Raw genomic sequence first — 24557 nt, 5'->3', positions numbered from 1 at the left:
ACGGACTACCCTTCTGGTTCCTGATCCCTGGCTTCGTTCGGACTACCCTTCTGGTTCCTGATCCCTGGCTTCGTTCGGACTACCCTTCTGGTTCCTGATCCCTGGCTCCGGTGGAAGACTCTGCTTACTGTTTGTTCATCCGTTTGGACTTTAACCTTGCTGTTTGGTTTTTAATAAAGCCTTCCTATTTCAGTTATCTGTTGTTGTACGTCTGATTCATGCTTCCGTGACAACCGGCATGTGGAAGGCAATGTCCATGCCTCGCTGGACAGGGCGGTCAGTGGCAAGGTGCATCTTACCGCTGACTCATGGTCCAGCAGGCATGGACAGGGACGTTACCTGTCTTTTACGGCCCATTGGGTGACTCTGCTGGCAGCTGGGAAGGACGCAGGGCAAGGTACAGTAGTTTTGGAGGTTGTTCCGCCACCACGCCTCCAAAACACTACTACTGCTTGTGACACACCTCTCTCCTCCACCCCCTCCTCTTCTTCTTCCTCTGTGGCCTCTTCCTGTGGTGATGTTGGCTCAGAACCAGCCGTGCTCCGTAGGCGTACGACGGGCTACGCAGGAATGCAAGCCAAGAGATGCCATGCGGTGCTAGAGCTGGTGTGCTTGGGAGACAGGAGCCACACTGGGGAAGAGGTTCTTTCAGCTCTGCAGGGGCAGGCTCAGAGGTGGTTGACACTACGCCAGCTGAAGCCTGGAATGGTGGTCAGCGATAATGGCACCAACCTCCTCTCTGCCCTGCGACAGGGAAAACTCACCCATGTGCCCTGTTTTGTGCATGTTCTCAATTTGGTGGTGCAACGGTTCTTGGGCAGGTACCCGGGCTTACAGGATGTCCTGAAGCAGGCCAGGAAAGTCTGTGTGCATTTCCAGAGGTCATATAATGCCACTGCTCGGCTGACAGACCTCCAGAGGGAATACAACCTGCCCAAGAACCGCCTAATCTGTGACATGCCCACCAGATGGAACTCTACGTTGGCCATGCTGCAGCGGCTGCACACGCAGCAGAGGGCCATCAATGAGTACCTGTGCCAATATGGCAGCAGAACTGGCTCAGGGGAGCTTGGGTTTTTTTCACCACGCCAGTGGGCCTTGATCAGGGATGCATGCACTGTCCTGTCACCATTTGAGGAGGCCACGAGGATGGTGAGCAGTGACAGTGCATGCATCAGTGAGACTGTCCCGCTTATTCACATGTTGGAGCACACCCTACGTGGAATAATGGACAGGGCCCTTGAGGCAGAACAGAGGGAGGAAGAGGAGGACTTCCTTACCTCTCAAGGCCCCCTTTATCCAGACACTGTTCCTGCTTGCCCACCTAGAACACAGGAAGAGGAGGAGGATTGTATCAGCAGCATGGAGGTGGAGCCTAGCACTCAGCATCAACAGCAGCAGTCTTCAAGGGATCATTTACAGTCCCAAGGAACACGTGGACTTTTACGTGGCTGGGATGAGGTGGCTGAGGATCCTGTCGTCCTCAGTGACCCAGAGGACTGTGCCCCGAATGCCTCTGCAAACCTACGCTGCATGGCCTCCCTGATCCTGCAAAGCCTGCGTAAGGATCCTCGTGTACGTGCTATCAAGGAGAGGGATCATTACTGGCTGGCAACTCTTCTTGATCCACGTTACAAGAGTAAGGTAGCGGATCTTATGTTGCCATCGCAGAGGGAGCAGAAGATGAAACTACTGCGGGAGGCCTTGCAGAAGGGTCTGTGCAATGCGTTCCCAGAACCGGGGGGATTACCAAAACCTGGCCCTGGACAACGTCTTGCTGAGGCTTCGGTGAGTCAGAGGTGGAGTAGGTGGCCGTCTGACCGATGCGTTCAGACAATTTTTTAGTCCGCAGCCCCAAGGTCTGACCAGTTCCAGCAACCATCGCCAGCGTCTGGTTTACATGGTCCGGGAATACCTAGCGGCAAGATCCGACTTGGACACCTTCCCCACCGAAAATCCTCTGGCTTACTGGGTCTTGAGGATGGATCACTGGCTAGAGCTTGCACAGTATGCAATTGAGCTACTGGCTTGCCCTGCATCCAGTGTTCTTTCAGAACGCACATTCAGTGCTGCTGGAGGCTTTGTGACCGATCACAGGGTGCGCCTCTCCACCGACTCTGTTGATCGACTGACCTTCATCAAAATGAATCAGGCTTGGATCAACACCGGCTACCAAGCACCTGATGCTGATGTTACTGAATAAGAATTTTGTGTTGAAATATCAGATCCCTTTGAGACTGCTGATGCTGAGTGACTGTCCTGTTGTGCTGCTGATGGAATATCCTTCTCCTCCTCACTTTTCATGCTGTTAGCTAGTAAGAAATTTTGTTTTTCTGTGCTCCGCCACCAGTGCCTAAGGCCTAATTTTTCTGCCCCTGTGTAACAGGGGCATCTAATAACAATTTTTGATGCAATACTTTGCACGTGGCCTAAGGCCTCATTTTTCTGCCCCTGTGTAACAGGGGCGCCTAATAACAATTTTTGATGCAATACTTTGCACGTGGCTCCTTGTTGCGCTCCAATTACAGATATTGGGAGGGGTTGCAGTGTTATGTTGCGCCTACGGACAAGTTTTTCTGCCCCTGTGTAACAGGGGCGCCTATTAGCAATTTTTGATGCAATACTTTGCACGTGGCTCCTTTTTGTGCTCCAATTTCAGATATTGGGAGGGGTTGCATTGTTATCTTGCGCCTACGGACAAATTTTTCTGCCCCTGTGTAACAGGGGCGCCTAATAACAATTTTTGATGCAATACTTTGCACGTGGCTCCTTGTTGCGCTACAATTACAGTATGTTTGAGGGGTGCCCTTTTTTCTACAATTTTGCTTTCCCGAAAAGATAATGCCCCCCCACCACCTCTAAAATAATCGAGATATTGTTCCCACACAGCACGTGCGCAAGCAGTATTAAATGACTTTGTTCTTATAATAATTTAATGTTGTGCAGGGACATTTCTAAACACGTGCCACTACTAGAGACACACAGCAGGTGTGATATTTGAAGGAATTTTTCCTTTTTTTTTTCTTCACTTTAAACATCATTAAAATCGCTGCTCCGGAAAAACGGCCGTTTTTAAAATATTTTTTTCGATTGGTACATGTTCCCTGGGGCAAGACCCGGGTTCTGAAAGACGTTTACCAACATTAAATAGAATATTGGTCTTTAAAATGATCGTTTTTGAATTCGAACGTTCGAGTCTGTTCGAACGTTCTGGTGCAAACCAAACCCAGGTATGTTCGGCTCATCCCTAGTCAGGGACTCTGACCGTGTACTCAGCCTCCGGGTTGGCCCTCTGGAGGAGAAAATATCCTTATATGCGGATGACACCCTTCTCTATCTCCACGATCCAGTTGACTCCCTGTCCTCGGCGCTGGAAATATTTGACGAATTTGGTAGGTATTCTGGGGTACGTATCAATTGGACTAAGTCGGTTCTCTTCCCGCTGGATGCCGGGGATAGGGAGGTGTCTTCACAGTCAATGTTGCAATGGGTTGAGGAATTTGTGTACTTGGGGGTGAGGGTTTCCCGAGACCTACAGTTCTACTACCGGCTCAACTTGAGGCCGGTGGTTGATAGACTTAAGGAACATTGCTCGCGCTGGAGTAATTTACCACTAAACCTCCTTGGATGCATAAACGTTCTGAAGATGATTTTTCTACCCAAGTTCAACTATTTTTTTAGGAACTGCCCTGTGTGGTTGGCTCATTCTTTTTTTCGGGACTTGGATAGCTGTATTGGCCAGGTCCACCCTTCAGCTACCTGTTGGTTTTGGAGGGTTGGCGCTGCCCAACCTGATGGTGTACTACTGGGCTGCTGTATTGGTCACGGTGCGGTGGTGGTTTGAGCAGTCCAGGGCCAATGCAGCGGTCTGTTTGGAGGCGGCTATCGTGGGGTCCCTTACCGAACTTAGCAACCTGGTTTACCGAGGTCCGTCTGGATACCCCATGTTGCCGGGCCCGTCTAAGACTACATTGAAGGTGTGGGGGGTGGCTCGGCGTCGCTTTCAGTCCCCTGGTAGATGGTCCCCATTTACCCCACTGTGGGGGAATCCTAACCTCGGGCACTTTCGTACCGTACCGGACCCGCAGCTGTGGGCCCGGTTGGGTATTAAACTCCTGAGGGATATTTTTGACGGTGGATCCCTCCTCCCCTTTTCGACCTTGTCCAGTCGTTTTGGTCTGGCGCCCTGGATGCTGTTCCGCTACCATCAGCTGCGGCATGCTTTTAGGGCCCAGTTCCCTACCCTCCCTATCCTCCAGGCTGACCTGGTTGAGGACTTACTAGCCCAGAGCTCCTTGAAAAAGGCGATGTCCACTCTGTACTTGACGATTCTTAGCAAGGATTCCCCTAAAATAGATGCCTTGTGGCGCAAATGGGAGGTGGACGTCCCGACCTTGGATAGAGAGGCATGGGAGGAATGCTTTGAAGATGGGTATAAGCTGGTGATTTCCTCTAGGGATAAATTGTTACAGGCTAAGTTCATACATAGGGTGTATTTCACCCCTCAGAGACTGCATGGAATATATCCGCACCGCTCTCCCAACTGTCCACGTTGCTGCACCTCAGAGGGTACATATATGCACATGTTCTGGACCTGTCCTAGGCTGTCGGACTTCTGGTCCGCTGTTTTTGAGACTGTTAATGTTCGTCTCCACCTGAGTCTTCCGGTTTCCCGGAGCTAGCGCTCCTGGGGGTACAGGACGACGAGCAGAGACCTCGGTATACCAAACTGTTGATGTCTTTATTATTTTTCTATGCAAAAAAGGCGATTCTATTGAAGTGGACCTCTAGGGCCCCTCCTACGGTGGGTGCGTGGATGGATGCAGTCAATGCTGTCCTCCCCCTGTATAAAATGACTTATATGAACAGGGGCTGCCCATGGAAGTTTGAGCGGGTGTGGGGGCCGTGGATAAATCCTCTTTGATTGTGCCTGGTTGATGCCCGGCGTAAGCGCGTGCAATTTAAATGATCCCGTAGGGGGCGGGAATCATTTAAATTAGGCGCATTCCCGTGCCGATCGTAGAGCGCATGCTCCGTCGGGAAACTTTCCCGATGTGCATTGCGGCAAATGACGTCGCAAGGACGTCATTTGCTTCAAAGTGAACGTGAATGGCGTCCAGTGCCATTCACGATTCACTTATGCAAACTACATAAATTTCAAATTTCGCGACGGGTATACGTAACATTGGCTGCCCCTGCTAATAGCAGGGGCAGCCTTACGCAAAAACCGCCGTACGGAAACGACGTAAATTGCGTACGCAGGGCTCGCGCAACGTTGTGAATCGGTGTTAGTATGCAATTTGCATACTATACGCTGAGCACAACAGGAACGCCACCTAGCGACCATCGCAAGAATGCAGCCTAAGATATGCGGGCATAAGAGCCTTATGCCGCGCATATCTTAGGCTGCAGTCGGCGTAACAAGGTTCCTGAATCAGGAGCATTTGTTACGTCGGGGCAAGTAAGCAATTGCGCTGTGTAACCTATGGTTACACAGGCGCAATTGCTTCTTGAATCCAGGCCACTGTGTCTCTCTCTATCTCTCTCTAACCGACTGACTGTCTGATCTGTAACAACGCCGCAACACACTACACCCGGCCGCCTTGCAGGCAGCCTTTTATAGTGTGGGGCGTGTGCTAAAGCCCTGAGCCATAAATGGCCAAAGCCACCCTGGCTTTGGCCAATTATTGTTTTCCGTTTTTTGCGCGCTGTGATTGGCCAAGCATGCAGGGTCATAGTGCATGCTTGACCAATCATCAGCGCGCAATGCTGCAGGGAATTATGGGCCATTGCGTGTCACTCAAATTTGGCGCAAACGACCCATTTTGTTTGAATTTCGTCAAATGTACGAACAGACAATGTTCGAGTCGAACACAAAGCTCATCCCTACCTTTGAGGCCTGGCTAGTGTCTCAAGACTTGAAATTTTGAGCCCTGGTATAATATGTGGTTGTGGGGAAACTCTGGAGGGGGTTATGTCCATAGGATACGACCTTCATACCTGAACAGAACCCCCACCAGGAGCAGAGAGGGGGAGATCGGCACTCACTGCCCAGAGTCAGGACAGAGGAAGTCTTGGGACTTTTTATGTCAGACAAGGACTCATAAAGGGGATGGGAGTTAGGGATGTTTATCATTTCTTCTAGTGATGGGGGAGGGGTAACTTTCCAGGATTTATAACTCCTATCCTGCAGAAGGGAGACAATGACAGATGATATTTCTGGAGTATGAGTTGTATTGGTTATGGGACGGCCTTTTGTACAGAAGTGAGAACTGTCCGAGGTCTTTGCCTTCAGAGGAATGGATCGTGTTTTCAGTCTTTATTATGGTCAGGACAAAACATTCCATTCATAGATTTGTAATTAGGAAATATTGGGCCAAATCCACAAAACAGCAGCGTAACTTAACTTTACGGAGTTAAGTTACACTGCCGCAATTTTCCGAAGTTAAGTACCGATCCTCAAAGCACTTACCCGGAAAATTGCGGCAGCGCAACTTAACTCCGTCCGTCGCAAGGCGTTCCTTTTTCAAATGGGCGATTCCCATTTAAATTAGGCGCGCTCCCGTGCCGGACGTACTGCGCATGCGTGTGACGTCATTTTTCCCGACGGGCAGCGCGCGAACGTAATTTACACCGGGCTTTGTGGATTGCGATGGGACAATAAAGTTGCGACGGGTTAAAACAAAGTTGCGCGCCGGGAAAAAAAATCAAAATTTTAAAAAAAATGCGGCGATCGAAAAAAAGGTCTGGTTTTACATGGTGTACTAACTTTACACATTGTAAAAGCAGCCCTAATTTTACGCATGCAAATCGTAACTTACGCAGAAAACTAGGGTTGTCCCGATACCGATACCAGTATCGGTATCGGGACCGATACCGAGTATTTGCGGGAGTACTCGTACAAATACCCCGATACCTAAATAGAATACTTTCCCCCCCGCCGCTGCATCGCGCCATCGCAAGCCGCCGCATCGCACCGCCGCATCGCACCGCCGCATCGAAAGCCGCCGCATGGGTTAAACGGCATGCGGGAACATCACAGCTTATATTTGAATAGCTGTAGTGTTCCCGCGCGTATAGACACTTGCCCGGGATTGGATGGGTGATCGTGATCTGTCCAATCCCGAGCAAGGGGGAGTGTCTATACGCGCGGGCAAAACAGCTATTCAAATGAATGCTGTGATTTTCTTCATGCGGCGGCGGCTTTTGGGGGCAAAGGTATGGGGGAAATGGCTGGAGGGACATGGCTAGAGGGACATGGCTGTATATGTGAGGGACATGGCTAGAGGGACATGGCTGCATATGTGAGGGACATGGCTAGAGGGACATGGCTAGAGGGACATGGCTGCATATGTGAGGGACATGGCTAGAGGGACATGGCTGCATATGTGAGGGACATGGCTGCATATGTGAGAGGCATGGCTAGAGGGACATGGCTGCATATGTGAGGGACATGGCTGCATATGTGAGGGACATGGCTAGAGGGACATGGCTGTATATGTGAGGGACATGGCTAGAGGGACATTGCTGCATATGTGAGGGACATGGCTAGAGGGACATTGCTGCATATGTGAGGGACATGGCTAGAGGGACATTGCTGCATATGTGAGGGATATGGCTAGAGGGACATGGCTGCATATGTGAGGGACATGGCTAGAGGGACATGGCTGCATATGTGAGGGACATGGCTAGAGGGACATGGCTGCATATGTGAGGGACATGGCTGCATATGTGAGAGGCATGGCTAAAGGGACATGGCTGCATATGTGAGGGACATGGCTGCATATGTGAGGGACATGGCTAGAGGGATATTGCTGCATATGTGAGGGACATGGCTAGAGGGACATTGCTGCATATGTGAGGGACATGGCTAGAGGGACATTGCTGCATATGTGAGGGACATGGCTAGAGGGACATTGCTGCATATGTGAGGGACATGGCTAGAGGGACATTGCTGCATATGTGAGGGACATGGCTAGAGGGACATTGCTGCATATGTGAGGGACATGGCTAGAGGGACATTGCTGCATATGTGAGGGACATGGCTGGGGGGACATGGCTGCATATGTGAGGGACATGGCTGGGGGGACATGGCTGCATATGTAGGGGACATGGCTGGGGGGACATGGCTGCATTTGGGGACACATTTAAAAAAAGTATCGGTATTCGGTATCGGCGACTACTTGAAAAAAAGTATCGGTACTTGTACTCGGTCCTAAAAAAGTGGTATCGGGACAACCCTACAGAAAACACAAAGCTTAAAAGCTTTGTGGATCTGCTTAAGTACTCATTTGCATACGCAAAGCGGCATTTCGACTCAAAATGCCCCCAGCGGCGGATGCGGTACTGCATCTTAAGATCTGACAGTGTAAGTGTCTTACAGATGTCAGATCTTCTGCCTAACTTTGGAAAAATCCTTTTGAGGATCGTTTCCAAAGTTAGGCACAGAGATACGCAGGCTGAACAGCAGTTCCGCCTGCGTATCTCTTTTGTGGATTTGGCCCATTGAGTATAAATAATTTGTATTTTCATTTCCAGCCAGCAGGTGGAGCTGAAATCTCTTTTCCTCATGTTTACCTGCCTGTCCTTCCCAGATCACTGTATAATCCATGTTATTTACAGAGCTCAGTAGCTCAAGTTGTAATTTACCTTCATAACTGAATGACTGAGAAGGGGGAGAGGAGGGGGGGGGGGGCAGATTGCAGAAACCTACCACTGAGGGACCTCACTGGATATTGTGTAAAAATTGAGGATAAATTGATCCGTGGTGTCTGTATGTCACGTACCTGGTAGGAGTCTGATATGATGAGGTTAGCCTCCCTTGTATCTCCAGCCCAGAACCCCTCTGAGGATGAGACAGATGGCGGTTCAGGTAGGACGAACACGAGTGCCTGTGAGCGTTGCTTGGAGTGCCGTCAGGTGGAGGTGAAGACAGAAGACACTGGTAGAGCAGCAGGCACTGGGCAAGGTGGTGTGGAGAGAAAAGCTGGAGTTTAAGGGGAACTCCAACCCACTTGCAGAGTCAGGGTGAACAAGTAGCAGGAACTTCCGGAGTGGAGAGGTCAGAGGATAGCCGGGTTTGATAACAGACAGGCAGCGAGGTACACAGGGATCAGCAGGAGCAAGGTCAAATGGATAGCCGGGATCAGAAGCCAGGTATTCAGGGGGAATCAGAGTCCAGAGGGAGAGTCAAAGCAAGCCGGGTCGGTAACAGGAATCTGGCAGAGAATACAGGCGTCAGGAAATCAGGGAACTGCTGAAGACCAGTCAGCACCGCCTGATCGTCAGAGCTCTCTTTAAATAGTCATCAGGAACGCCCCTTGCATGTGCACGCCATCCGTTGCGTATGCACATGCGCAGTAGCGCACTGCGGCGGCTGTTGTATCCTTTGTGCTCGCGCATGCACGCCATTGGGCAGTAAAGTCCATTGTGGTCCAAGTGTGCATGCATGCGCATGCCAGAGGCGTCTCCGTCCTTTCCTTACATTGCCCCCCCTTATGGGCAGCCTCTGGATGCCCCTCAGGGCTCTCTTTTCTGGGTGTCGTTGAAAAAAGGCTTGCACCAATTTTGGTGCATATATGTTAGAAGCCGGTTCCCAAGAATTTTCTTCCGGGCCGTAGCCCTTCCACTTGACAAGGAACTGAGTAAGATTATTTCTACATCTACAGTCCAATACAGACTCCAATTCGAATTCCTCGTTTCCTTCGATTAGCACAGGAGGGGGAACTTCAGAGACCCGGTTAGGGAAGGGGTTTGGCATGGTTGGTTTCAGTAAGGAAACGTGGAATACCGGGTGCATCTTTAGGTTCTTGGGTAACACCAATTCGAAGGCCACTGCATTGATCTTCCGTTTCACAGGGAAAGGGCCCAAAAACTTGGGACCAAGTTTCTTTGAGGGACAACTCAATTTTAGATTGGTCGTGGACAGCCAGACCTTATCCCCAGGCTCCGGGTTCAGGTTGCCTCTTCTTTTCTTGTCATAGAACTTTTTGTTACTTGCCTGAGACTTAGAAATTGCATCCTGTAGCACCTGATTGTTGGTAGAAAATAAGTTTAACCGGTCTTGTACAGCAGGTACGGGAGATTCAACAGGTAGTTCTGGTAGAAAGGACGGATGATAGCCAAGATTAGCGAAGAAAGGAGATTGATTGGTTGCTGAGTGCATGGTGTTATTATACGAAAACTCCGCAAGCGGAAGGAGGGATAGCCAATCGTCTTGTGCGAAAGAGGAAAAACACCGTAGGTACTGTTCGAGGGTTTGGTTCGTCCTCTCAGTCTGACCATTGGTTTGTGGAGGATATGCAAAGGAGAGGCGAAGTTCAATATTTAGTGCTTCACATAAAGCCCTCCAAAACCTAGAGGTGAATTGTACCCCTCGGTTGGAAATAATACTGTTGGGAATACATGCAATCTGACAATCTCTTTGATGAAATCCGTGGCCGTTTCTGTAGCAGAAGGAGTGCCTTGCAAGGGTACAAAGTGAACCATCTTAGTGAGTCGATCCACCACGACAAAAATGGTATTAAAGTCCTCAGATGGGGGAATTTCCACAATAAAATCCATGGAGATCATGCTCCATGGTTTCTTAGGTACAGGGAGAGGTTCCAGAAGACCCCAAGTCTTGGTTCTGTCTGTTTTATTTCTAAGACATGTAATACAAGATTTGACATATCTCTTACAGTCCTGCAATAACTCTGGCCACCAGAAGGAGCGGGCGACCAAATCGGCAGTCTTACGGATTCCATAGTGACCGGCTAAGGGGTGGTCATGGCAACGTCCCAAAATGGATACTCTGAATTGTTCAGGGATAAAGACTTGTTCCCCATGGAGATAAAGGCCGTTCTTTAGTTGAAGTGCCAAGTCCTGTGGAGGTGGTTGGTTGATCACGCTTGCCTTTATCTGAGACATCAGATCAGCCTGAAGGATCAACATCTTTTTAGCCGGGAGGATGGTATCAGGCTCTGCGGAACTCACAGGATCCTTAAACATTCGAGACAAGGCATCTGGCTTACCGTTCTTAGAGCCGGGGCGAAAGGTGATGTGAAACACAAAACGAGAGAAAAACAATGCCCATCTTGCTTGTCGAGGTCTTAATCGTTTAGCCGTCCTTAGATATTCAAAGGATTTGTGATCCGTGAATATGAGAATCGGATGAGAGGCTTCCTCCAGGAGGTAGCGACATTCTTCAAGCGCAGCTTTAATAGCAAGCAATTCCCAGTCCCCAACGTCATCGTTGCTCTCAGACGGGTTTAGTTTCTTGGAGAAGAAGGCCACAGGGTGACGCAAGGACTTAGGACCCTGACGTTGGGACAATATAGCCCCGACTGCATTTTCGGAGGCATCTACCCCCAAAACAAAGGCCAAGGCAGGGTCGGGGTGCTTCAGGATGGGAGCTGAGGTAAACAAGATCTTTAATTGCTCAAAGGCCTCTTGAGCTTCAGGTGTCCACTGTAAAGGTATATGCTGTTTGGTTAATTGTGTGATGGGGGAAATAATGCCAGAAAAGTTCTTAATGAATTTCCTATAGAAATTGGCAAATCCCATGAACCGCTGAACGGCTTTCCTGTCAGGAGCAGGCCATTCCAGAATAGATGTAACTTTCTGTGGGTCCATTGAGATCCCATCAGCAGAGATGACAAGTCCAAGAAAATGTGTAGTTTGTTTTTCAAAATCGCATTTTTCAGCTTTTGCGTAGAGACAGTGTTTCCTGAGTCGGTCCAGGACTTTCTTGACATGGATCTGATGAGATTCGAAGGGATTCAGAGAAAATCAGAATGTCGTCTAAATAGACTATGACAAATAAGTCAAGATAGTCCCAAAAAACATCATTCACTAGATGTTGGAAAGTAGCTGGGGCATTGCAGAGCCCAAAGGGCATGACTAGGTATTCGAAGTGACCAAAGCGTGTTCGAAAGGCCGTCTTCCATTCATCCCCTTTCCTGATTCTAACCAAGTTGTATGCCCCTCTCAAGTCTAGTTTTGAGAATATCCGTGCCCCCACAGCCTCTGGAACAGTTCGGGAATCAGGGGAACAGGGTACCTGTTTTTAACAGTAATCTTATTAAGGTCCTGGTAATCAATGCAGGGTCTTAAAGAGTGATCTTTCTTCTCCACAAAGAAGATACCGGCACCTGCAGGCGACGTGGAGGGTCGGATGAACTTTTTTTCCAAACTGTCATCAATGTAGGCACGTAGGGCTTCCAGTTCGGGTTCAGAGAGGGGGGTAGATTCGGCCAAAAGGGATGTCGGCCCCTGGTAATAGCTCAATAGGACAATCATATGTCCTGTGGGGCGGGTGTGTCTGCACCCTTCTTGTTAAATACATCCAGGTATTCATGGTAGGCCGGAGGTATCAGTTTAATGGTTTCAGGGTCAGGTTGAAGGCTCAGAAGGGGAGCGGTGCTAACAGACTTTTCTGGAAAACAGTGCTCTAGACAGTAGTTGGAAGAGAAGGTGACAACTCCGGTAGGCCAGTCAATGTGCGTGTTATGGGCTCTTAGACATGGAACACCAAGGATGATGGGAAACATGGGAGAGGCTATGACATCCAACTGGAGGAATTCATGGTGACCTGAAGGGGTTTGACAAAAAAATAGGTGCAGTCTTGTGTGACCGGGCCAGATTTGATGCCAGAGCCGTCAGCCAAGTGGACATGGAATTCTTGTTTCTTAGGACACACAGGAATCTGATGCAGAGAGACAAATGTGGAATCCACAAAACAGCTGCAGGCCCCAGAGTCTATGATTGCTGACACAGGAAGCGTCTTCCTGGCAAACTGGAGGATGACTGGGAGGGAAAGTTGTGACCGACCCTCTCCAAGAAAATCCAAGTGGGGCTGTTGGAAACAGGCTCTGGTGGTCCTTGCTGGACAAGTCTGTAAAAAGTGACCTGCCTCCACACAATAGAGACACAAATTAGCACGTCGTCGTCTGAGACGTTCTGCCGGAGTAAGGGGTGCTCTTGGAAAGCTCCTGTGGTAGGTCTCATGTTGAGCCTTCTGGCTAGGAGGTGTAGTAGACGGATCAGGCCTTTAAGCCACGGAAAGGATCCCTTCAGTTTTCTCCGCCTGTCTTTCACGTAACCGGCGGTCGATCTGAGTGGTCAAACTAATCAGGTCTTCCAAGGATTCTGGGACTTCAACTCTGGCTAGTTTATCCTTTAAGGAGTCGCAAAGACCGTGAGGAAACCAGTGGCGAAGGGCAGGACTATTCCATTGGATGTCAGTACTTAGAACACGGAAGTCAGTGATATAGTCCTCGACAGGTCTTGACCCTTGTTGTAGCTTACTGAGCAGGGCAGCATGCTAGATCGAGGTGAATGAGAGAAGAGAGGGAGAGACAGCACTGAGCAGGGCAGCAGATGCACAAAAAATAAAAATAAATAGCCAACCAATTGATGAACTTTACACTGGCTTGTCACTATATACATATTACACACATAACATTTTTTATTGTGTAATATATATAAATATATATAAATATATATATATATATATATATATATATATATATATATATATTAGTGCTGTCAAACGATTACAATTTTTTATCGCGATTAATCGCATTAATGTCATAGTTAACTCACGATTAATCTATCTAATTTATGACGAATTTCCCCACAAATATCGCACAATTCTGCAAGTGATTATAATTTATGATCGCTGTTTTCTAGCTGATCTAAAACCATTTTTGACATAAAGGGACACTTTTGGACAATCTACAGTTTTCAGGCAGAAAGAATAGTTTTTATTTTATAAAAGTACATGTAGGACACTGGGCAGACCACTAGGGACAAGGGGGGTGTGTATTTTTTACATACAGTACTGTAATCTATAAGATTACAGTATACTGTGTGTATTGTGTTTGTTTACTTTTTTGAATTTGGCGCCGTTCTCCGCTCCCGTGCGTGTCGTAACGTCGCAGGGAATGGAGATCGGCGGCACACAGACACTGTGAATCGAGCGAGGAGGACCCGCCGAGCGAGGAGGACCCGCCAAGCGAGGAGGACCCGCTCGAGCGGGGTGGCATCGCTGGATCCAGGGACAAGGTGAGTAACTTGCCTGTGAATCCAGCGAGAAGGTAAGCCGCGCCGCGCCACTGCACACTCTGCACGTCCACCCACGATAAAAATATTGACGGCGTTAACATGGGTTTGCGTTAATGCCGTTAATATCGCGTTTAACGCACAGCCCTAATATATATATATATATATATATATATATATATATATATATAACATATTCAATACGATATGAACCCTGGCTTGTCAGCAAAAAAGTATGTAAAATTATATATATATATACACACACACACACACACACACACACACACACACATATATATATATAAAAAACATATTCAATTAAAACTATATGAACCCTGGCAAAAAAGTGTGTGTGCGTATATATATATATATATATATATATATATATATATATATTTTACTACATAACTTTGGTGCTCATTTTTTTGTTTTTGGGAGGGGCGCAAACAAAGACTGTGCCCATCAAACGCAGCCACTGTGCCCATCAAATACAGCCACTGTGCCCAAACGCAGCTACTGTACCCATAAATTGCCAACCCTGTGCCATCAAACGCAGCTACTGTTCCCCCACAATTGCTGCCAGTGTGCCCATCAATTACTGCCAGTGTGCCCATCAATTGCCAATACTGTGCCCATCAATTGCCGCTACTGTGCACATCATATACTGCCAGTGTGCATCCTCCCACCTGCCCGGCACTTACCTGTATTGGTGGGGCAGCGGATCACGGCGGCGGTGTCCTGCACGCTCCTTGATGTCTTCTCCCGTCCTCTGCTATGATTGGATGCCCGGACGCCTGATAGAGGGGTGGCTGGAGAGAGGGGGCGGCGCCCATGCACCCCTTATGGATGCACCACCACTGCATTGGAGACTCCTGCGTGGCTCACAAAGCGCACAACTGGTCTTGTACCATGTGACTGCTGTGTCCAATCACAGCAATCACATAGTAAACAATGCAAACTGAAAGCAAGCATTGGTTCTCTTTGTGAGAGAAATGTTGCTGCAGTCGGTGAGTGTACAGAAGCCTTTCACACGGCATGTACACTCTACAGACTGTAGTACCAGGCTGCCCCAGTGTCCCTGATCACTGCCCCAGCACTTGTCACCTGTCCCAGTGTCACCAGTGATCACAATAAAATGACATACACCACACCAATTTCATAATCACCACACCAGCACCCTGATCACTGACATACCAGCATCTAGATCACCGCTATACCCTGTACCAGCATCCTGATCACCGTTATGCCCCATACCAACATCCTGATCACCGCCATACCCCATAACTATACCCCACACCAGCACCATGATCAATGCCATATCAGCATCCTAATCACTGCCATACCCCATACCAGCATCCTTGGTTTGAGGTGCACACCTTAATGCAATAGGCTGCGCACACCTATGCGTGTGAGCGAGTCCTAAGGGTTTCTATTCCATCCTATTTCCTGCTTGTTAGGAATATGGAGGGTCATTCCATATGTACAGAGCCTGGTCACTGTTCTACTATAAGGGGAACCCCAAATCCCATGGATGAGATTACAAAGAGAAAGATTCCCTCAGAGAGGAGAAGACATGAGAAGAGGACAGGTGATGGAAGATTCTACATGGGTGAGGATGGAGGACACCCAGAGATAGAAGGAGACACTGAGAGACGGGAACAATCACAAGACATCACATTTCCCCATCACTGCAGATCACACATTTCTCTTACCGTAATTCCTGAATTTTACTCTCCGGGTTCATCAGAAAGGAAAGAGAATCAGACTCTGTTTCATCTTCTGAAGAGGAGGAATCTTCTTCTTCTTCTTCTTCTTCTTCTATAGAGCAGGAATCTTCTTCTTCTGCTTTGTCTTCTGCCAGACAATCTTTACTGGAAATAGTACACCACTCAAATCTAAAATCCAATAATGAGATAATAATTACCACCAACAATGTATGACCTCTGACACCAAGAATAACAATGTAACACCCAACATTTCCCTTCCACATGGCTGCCTTCCCTCTGGCTCTACCGCCTCATACTGGACCTGATGAGGACTTCTCATTGGTGGCTATGAGTGGTCTTTGAAGTCACACTCCAGACAAAACTTAAAGAAGGCCCCTGATATGTATACGGGGTCTCCGGCCTTCCTACACAGGGGTCTCCATTCATCAACAGCTTCTGGAAAATCCTGGAACACCACTTTGGTTCCAGATATAAAATGCAGTCCAGACATTCCCATCTCCGCCCACTTCTGCAGACAATTGGCTCCTCCAATGTTGGGATGATGATGTCACACCCCTGGTATTATTTCCCTCCCCCACATCTCTGAACACTAAGCTTTCCCTCCAAATGTTCTGTGTGTTAAATGGTATAATTGGGGGCAGGGAAAGGGTTAATATGATGTAAATGATGTGATTGTTCCCAGAAGTTGTGTAGAAGGTGATATGTGGGAACCTCCATTTAGCTCTGGTTCACACAGCACAACATGAAAGTCACAGCGACTTCCAGCCTGACTTTTCTCTACAACTTCCCGGCGACCAGGTGTGACTTCAAAGTGACTTTACTGAGAAGCATTCCTATGTGACTTTGATGGATCCGTGTTTATAGCGAGTTTTGTCACACGGCAAAACATGCGTCTGATAACCGTGATTGGGGCGTCATTAACAATCAGGCTGCATTTACATCTGCATGATTCTGAATGCACATCAACCACAGAAATTGTGTGCTTTGCCGCACGTTTCAGAAATGCGCTGCGACTGTCCATCACGCTTGTACTGCAAAAATGGCGAGCCAAGCACGACGCATGTTTCCAAAACGAGTGGCAAAGCATGTGTTTTCCTGCAGGTTGCTGTGCGTTCAGAAACATGCAGACGCCAGCAAATGGTATTGCAAGTGCAATGAGTGTTGCCGCACATTTTCTAAATGCACAGCAAAGCATGCGTTTTCTTGCGGGTTGGCGTGCATTATTATTCATTTGCACATTTTTTAATTCATGGCAGACCACAAGAATACATGCGCTTTGCTGTAGGTTTCAAAAATGCACAGCAAGGCACATTGCACCTGCGTTACCATTCATTTACATCTGCGCATGTGTGGCGTGCGTTGCTGTGCATTTTTTAGATGTACGAAAAAACGCACATTCTCTGTTTGGGTCACCTCACATTCAGAAACACGCAGATGTGAATGCCGGATAATTATTAATGACCCCCAATCACAGTTATCAGACGCATGTTTTCCTACCAAGGTGCATGACGCTCCATGACTGAGAATATTCTTGAGTGACTTTGGGGTGTTTGTTGCATGTAGGACGGAACATTCCTTTACATGTCATCAGAATGTCGCTGGAAAATTGCTGTAGTGTGAACCAGGACTTAGGGCTGAGGAAAGCGTGAGATCCCAGGACTTCTAACAAGTGTGCTAGATGGAGAACATGTCTGATAATCACCATTTTCACAGAGCAATCCACACACATGGTCAAACGGAATGGACGTGTGTGACAGGAGCTCCATTCAGTCAGTCAGTCAGAGCCCTGTGGTGGAGTAGGCACTCCCCGAGTCTGCTCTCACCCAGGGCTAGCTAGACAGACAGGCAGTTAGGCAGCAAGGATCCCAGAACAACTGGACAACCTGATCCTCCATCCCCCCCTCTGACCTCCCTCCTCGGCCTCCTCTGCCTCCCATAGGCAGCTTCCTGGAAGGTAAGCCTGCACTATCTGGCCTTGTTTGTCCTCCAATCCGGGGATCAAATGCGGCCGTCCTTTTCAGGATAAGCTGCGGCTTGGATCCCGGGATTTGGACAATCCAATACCCCCCCTTGGCACCCCCATCACACCTCAAACACCCCACCGCTATCTCCCTATATCCCCCGCTATCCCCTACAGCCATCCTCTACCATCTGGGGCCCGTGAAAGCCCCGCTAATGGATCGCGGCTGACCACTACTGGATCGCGGCTGCCTCATCCAGGAAAGTCCGCGGCTTCAGCCGCGGCCTAGTGGGACTCCCTGTAACGCTCCCTGGTCACTGCAGCCCGGTCACACACACACACAACACATTTAAAAACTCCCCAGGCCCCCTAGGACTTTGCTCCATCGCCCCTGTTGGTCCCCCCCTCTCCCCTTTCACTGCCCTCGTACCCCCAGCCCCTGGCTTGGGCCTAGTCCCGGTCGGCGGCCATCTTGGTACTCCCATTCAAGGGAATTTCACCCTCACTCACACTCGCCTCTACAGCCTGTTTTGCCCTGAAACCAGGGTAACCATGGGGTTCGTATTCCCCACGCCCCCATCCACAAAGGAATTGATCCAGGGTTTTTCACCGATCGCCAGCGAGGGATCAGGAAGGAATTTTTTCCCCGGTCATTGCAGATTGGCACAGCACGCCTGGGGTTTTTTGCCTTCCTCTGGACCAATTCGGGGAAGGAAGACTTAAACGAGTGACGGTTCACTTAAATATTCTTCCTCCCAGTGCCCGTAAAGCCCTCTAATCAACATCCACTTACCTGCGTCTTTTCTGCAATCATGGGTTACTTGAAAAACTCTGCAGAAACCATCTGGGAAGTAAAACCATTTGCCCCAAACACTTTCAACGGTCACCAAAAAAGCTCTAAAGAGTGAGCAACTGTTAAGAATCAACCGACGATTAACAGTGAAAAACTGCACGCAGGTACACCAGCCTAAACGCATATAATGCACTTTGGTCAACACAAGATCGGCAGTAAAACACCGGCAAGAAATCTTTGATTTCATCCTTTAACACGATCTGGATTGCCTCTTCATCACAGAAAGCTGGCTTACAGCAGATTGCTACACCATTCTGGGAGAACTGGTGCCAGCAAATTATCGCATTCAAATGCAGAACAGAGTGGACCAAAGAGGGGGAGGCCTGGCAGTAATCCACAAGAAGCACCTCTCGATCACCAAACCAGTCCTTCAAAACTCACTTCCATTCATGGAAACCCTCACGCTACAGCTGCAAACAAATCCTCAAGACATGGTACATATTCTCCTTTGTTATAGACCACCAGGCCCAAAAACGCACCTTCTCACGTCGCTGACGGAATTCATCTCCTCATACACCCTAAGCATCAAACACCTTGTGGTGCTTGGGTATTTTAACCTCTGGACCAACTCCTCGTTGGACCCCGTAGCCGAGGCTTGCATCGACCATCTGGAAGGATTAGGTCTGCAGCAACTAATACAAGCCCCCACTCATGCCTCAGGTCATTAACTCGACCTCATTTTCAAACAAGATTTGGAAATTGACATCCTCGACAATGAGCCGCTACCATGGACCTATCACCATGCCATTAAATTCAAAATCACCAAAAATGCCAGCCCAAAAAAACGACAAAACCGGTGACAACTCACTGGACCAGATCGCAAAAGAAGCTCCACTCGGAACTCTTCAAAACAATACTAGGGAACAAAATAAAAACAATTCAACAAAAACAAACAGCCACAGAAACTCTTGACGCCATCAACAAGGCGCTACTACAGTCAGCTGACTTGGTGGCTCCAAAACGCAAAACTTGGGTCCGAAAAAACAACTCCAGCTGGTTTAAGGACCGTAGAGCGTAGAAGAGCAGAAGCTGCCTGGAAAAGGAGCTCCTCTGACAAAAACCACAACATTTACAAGACAATAACAAAGAAATATCATAAGGAAATCTTAATGGCCAAAAAAAATCACTTCTCCAAGATCATCGCAAATGCCCTAAACCACCCCCGCAAACTCTTCAAGCTGGTTTCACAGACTATGAACCCAGCTTGTTTAGAGGCCCCGAATTCTGATTCACAAGAATTTTGCAAACAAATTATCGGATTATTTCATCAATAAAATTGAAAATATCTGGGAAAGTATTCAGCAAAATGGACTCGGCACTAACCCTAACCCAAATTCCAAACTAAATACCGACATAAACCCGGCGCAACCCTCAAAATTCACCCTAAAACCCATCACCATCAATGCCACTAAAAACATCATCGGGACTCTGCATAATAACACAGCACCGAATGACATCATTCCCACTAAGCTGCTGAAAGAAAGTGCCGATATACTGGCACCCGCTATCACACAGCTCATAAACCAATCATTCAAGGAGGGCATGGTGCCCACCTTGCTGAAACAAGGTATAATAAAACCAATTCTAAAAAAAAACACCCTTGACCACAAAGACCCAAACAACCGGAGGCCCATAACAGGTCTAAATACCTTCTCAAAGGTAATGGAGAAAGCAGTTGTACAACAGCTGCAACTGCATTTAGACACCCATAAATTACTCGACCCGTTTCAATCAGGCTTCCGTCCAGGGCACGGAACAGAAACGGCGCTGCTTAAAATATGGGACGACACCTTAGAGGCCGCAGATGAAGGAGAATCTTGTCTTCTGATCCTGCTGGACCTAAGTGCGGCTTTTGACACTGTAGACCACGGACTACTACTGGCTAGGCTAGCTGAAGTGGCCGGAGTCGCGGAAAGTGATATACACTGGTTCTCCTCCTTCTTGGAAAACCGATCACAAACAGTGAAACTGGGACCTTTCACTTCTGAAAAACGTACGGTAGCATGCGGAGTCCCTCAGGGATCTCCCTTGTCACCAGTATTGTTTAATATCTATCTTCGCCCTCTCTTTGAAATCATCAGTAACCAGAAGTTACTTTACCACTCCTATGCAGACGACACACAACTGTACTTTCGTATCTGCAACAAAAAGGATCATTCTCTTGGACTAGAGAAATCCCTCTCTCTAATAGATAACTGGATAACATCCAGTTATCTTAAACTCAATGGTTCAAAAACAGAACTTTTTCTGTTTCACGCAAACCGGAAAAGTCACCCAGCGTCAACATGGATTCCCCCGCCCATTCTAGGCAAAACCATCTCCCATAGCACCAAAGTCAAAAGTCTCAGAGTCATTTTCGATACCTACATGACAATGGATGCACAAATAGGGTCTGTAGTCAGCAGATCCCATCATCTGCTGCGCCTACTACGCAGACTCACCCCCTTTATTCCGAAAGAGGACATTGCAGTCGTGGTGGGAACAATCATCAATTCCAGACTAGACTATGCAAATGCCCTCCATCTTGGACTCCCCAAATACCAAATCACCCGTCTGCAAGTCGTTCACAATACGGCCGCTCGATTAGTGATCTGCAAAAAAACATGGGAATCAATCTCACCTTCACTGAGATCCCTTCATTGGTTGCCAGTAAAAGACAGAATCACTTTCAAGGCACTCTGCCTAACGCATAAGTGTATTCAAGGAATCGCCCCCCAATATCTATGCGAGAAAATAAAAGCCCATAACCCCAATCGCATTCTGCGATCCACCAATCAAAACCTACTCCAAATACCCAAAGCCAAATACAAGTCTAAAGGAGAGCGAAGGTTTGCAGTCCAGGGACCTCGGCTATGGAATGCGCTACCAACCACCATCCGACTGGAGTCAGACCACTTGGCCTTCAGGAGAAAGATCAAAATTCATCTCTTCTGAGGTCAAGGGGTTTCCTCACCCATGAAATGGAAACCGCGCCCAGAGGCAATTCAGTTCGCATGTGTTGCGCTTTACAAGTTCCTCACTCACTCACCATTATACTGTATGCAGGTTCCTGCCCATTCTCTGACCTCAGTTAGGATTTCCTCACACTCACTTACCTTAGGGTGACCAGACATCCCCAGTTTCAGGGGACAGTCCCCTGATTGAGGACACTGTCCCCGGACCAAGTCTGTCCCTGGTTTTGTCCCCAGATTGGATTTAATAAGGGGGCAGGGGCAATTTCAAAGACAGTCAGTGCAGAATTAAAATAAAAAAATTAGAATTACACCCCCCGCTCCGCCGTGCCTACTAGCATAGGGGGGTTGTATTTTTTCCATTATCTGTGCCCCTTTCCGATGATCATGTGCTGGTCGGAGCGGAGGGAATATTTCTTCAGCTTCGCTCGCATGTTCTTATGCCTTGGCTCAAATCCTGGCCAGCCACCTGCCTATCTCCTTGCCTTCCCTGGTGGAGTGATCTTCCTCCGCTCCCCATCCAGTAGTAGCCGGGGCCCGGAGAGTAAGACTTGAGAGGCTGTGAGGTGGGCGGCAACAGGCAGAGAGTCGCTGCTTGCCGCTGTGATGCATTTGCCTATATGTCTCAGTTTAATTCTCCCTGCTAGCCATGTGTGTGTGTTAGAGGTAGAAAGGGATTTCATGTGTGATTCATTCCTCTTCTAACAGGTTATTGAAGTGCTAATGTCCCCTCACTATTCTAAAGGTTAATTGATCTATTGTGTTGTGTGAAGAAGATCTGTGTTTACCCTTAAAAGAAAATGTGTTTCAGGATCGACTCCGAAAAGTCTGCCTATCATCTGTATGGAAGCCCCCCACTGTGTGTGAGAAGGGGGTGGAGATTTCATTGTTCCTTGATTGAGGATTGTAGCTTGAAAACTGTATATATACCAGCAGCAAGCTGCCATTAAAGTCTCTTGTTCCAGCAGTAAGCTTGGCTCATGTGTGGCTTATTATGGCGATTCCAGGAGGGGATGTTCTTGGATGGAGAGGAGGGAATGCTTGACAGGGATATCATTCTACTACCATCACAGCCGCCATTACTAGTAAAGAAAAAAATATGTTCCCGGATTTCATTTTAAAAATCTGGTCACCTTAACTTGCCTGACCACCTGACTCCTGTGTAGGAATGGAGAGAGATGTTTCTGGCACTCTGGACCCACAGTGAGAGAATCAAAATATAAAGACTGAAAACTTTCTCTCTTCAAAGTCTTCAAGCAATAGATCAGCTGCTTGGAATAATTCCTGTTCATCCAGAAGGGACCAGTATGTGAGCCACACAGAGACAAACTTGTACATCCAGACATAACTCTCCTAATGAAGTCCTCATCCTGAGTCTCATACAGACAGAAGATGGTCTGAGTACAGAAATCCTGATTGATGTCCTTCATGACCCATTCTATGATTGCAGGTTTGGCTCGGAGTGAGATGGGGATTCCTGTGATCTCTGAGAATGTTTTCACCTGATTTTCATTTAAGAGACCAAACAGGAATTTTACAGATAATGATAAATGTGGGTACAATACACTGAGGTCATCAAGTGATTTCCCTTTACAGATCTCCGGGAGGAAAGTCCCTTCCATAGACCCAGACCCATCATCCATCCCATAATAGAGAGCAGCAAGGAACTCCTGTACACTCAGGTGGATGAAGCTGTAGCAGGTCTGGGTTCGGACATCCCAATGAAAGATGTTCTCATTCAGAAATACAGACTCCACCTCATCCAGAGAAAGTCCATGTCTTTCTAGATCTTTCTTCTCAAATAAGATTTGTTGGTTCAGAAGTCCCTGATTGGCCAGAGCACACAGCTTCTTCAGACAGGATTGTTTCCTGGGTACAGACTGCTCCGTCTTGATGTGATGGGTTAGTAAAATCTCCAGGTAGAGAAGGTAAATTGAAGTTGTCGTATGACACCGAATTAAAGCCAAATCTTTTCTTATTTCTTGTTTCATTACAGTGCAGACAATCCAGCATGTGATGGGGACGGCACACATGGTGTACACAACGTCATCGTCTTTTATTATACGGAGAACCTTGTCTGCATCTTCTTTATTTCCATAGAAATTATGGACATATTCCTCCCGATCTTCCCTTGTAAATCCCTGGATTTCCACATTGCGAGAATCATCAATGAATGTGTTAAGTTTCTCCATGGCCAGTGTCCTTGTGGTGATGATCAGAGAAGATTCTGGGAGAACCTGTCTCCTGAGCAAGCTTTGGAGAATTATTTCTTTGTGGGTTTTCATAGAAATGTCAGGACAACTCTCAGATTTCCCCTCCAGAGTCCACCTCAGTTCATCAAACCCATCAACTATGATGAGAAGTTTTCTCTGACTTCCAGGATCCTCCAGAATAGACACCAGGTCACCTGAACTCAGTCTGCAGGTTCTGGATAAAAGTCCCACAAGACTTATGTCTCCAGGGATGGTGTTGATTTCTCTACAGCTCAGATAAAACACAAAGTCAAACTTGTCTCGGTAGAGATCCTCAGAGGCCCAGTCCAGCATGATCTTCTTGGAGGTCATTGTTTTCCCAATCCCAGCAGCTCCTTGTAACACAACAATCTTAGGGATGAACCCATATTTATCAGGGTCAAAGAGGGCCAGGATTGTGGTTGGGGGTCTTTTCTCCATGTTCTGTAGATGTCTTCTCCCTGAACTCCTTATTTCTTCTTCTTTTCCCTCTTTATTCTGGGGTCCGATTATCATCCATAACTTGGTGAATATTTCCTGTAGATGAACAGCCTCCCCCATACGGGAATTATATTCTTTAATCCTCTGGAACTTCTCAGACTCTCTGTGTTCCTTACTGATGTCTTTATGAGAGAAAGGAGAATATTTTATTCCTCATACACACATGAAATAATATTTATAAGACAGAGTTGGAAATATTGTATTCTAACCATAAACCCAAAGAATGGAACCCTAAAAGAAGATATCCCATGCAATACAGGAGGACTGTGGAAGCATCCAAACTATGGAGAC

General features: G+C 47.7%; 1 protein-coding gene across 3 annotated transcripts in view; it reads right to left on the bottom strand.

Annotated features, from left to right (window-relative positions):
* The window catches only part of LOC120933832 (NACHT, LRR and PYD domains-containing protein 3-like), a 68402-nt gene that overhangs the window by 20622 nt on the left and 23223 nt on the right, over positions 1-24557 (bottom strand). For all 3 annotated transcript variants that reach the window (XM_040347233.1, XM_040347235.1, XM_040347234.1), the window contains exons 5-6: positions 22678-24388; positions 15756-15938 (exon numbers count right to left, since the gene is read on the bottom strand). In XM_040347233.1, coding sequence (XP_040203167.1) covers positions 15756-15938; positions 22678-24388 — 1894 coding nt within the window. The remainder of the gene's footprint in view (positions 1-15755; positions 15939-22677; positions 24389-24557) is intronic.

Source organism: Rana temporaria, chromosome 3, assembly GCF_905171775.1.
Source record: "Rana temporaria chromosome 3, aRanTem1.1, whole genome shotgun sequence".
Taxonomy (NCBI): Eukaryota; Metazoa; Chordata; class Amphibia; order Anura; family Ranidae; genus Rana; species Rana temporaria.
The sequence above is the reverse complement of the archived record's forward strand: the minus strand, read 5'-3'. Positions and strand labels throughout refer to the sequence as shown.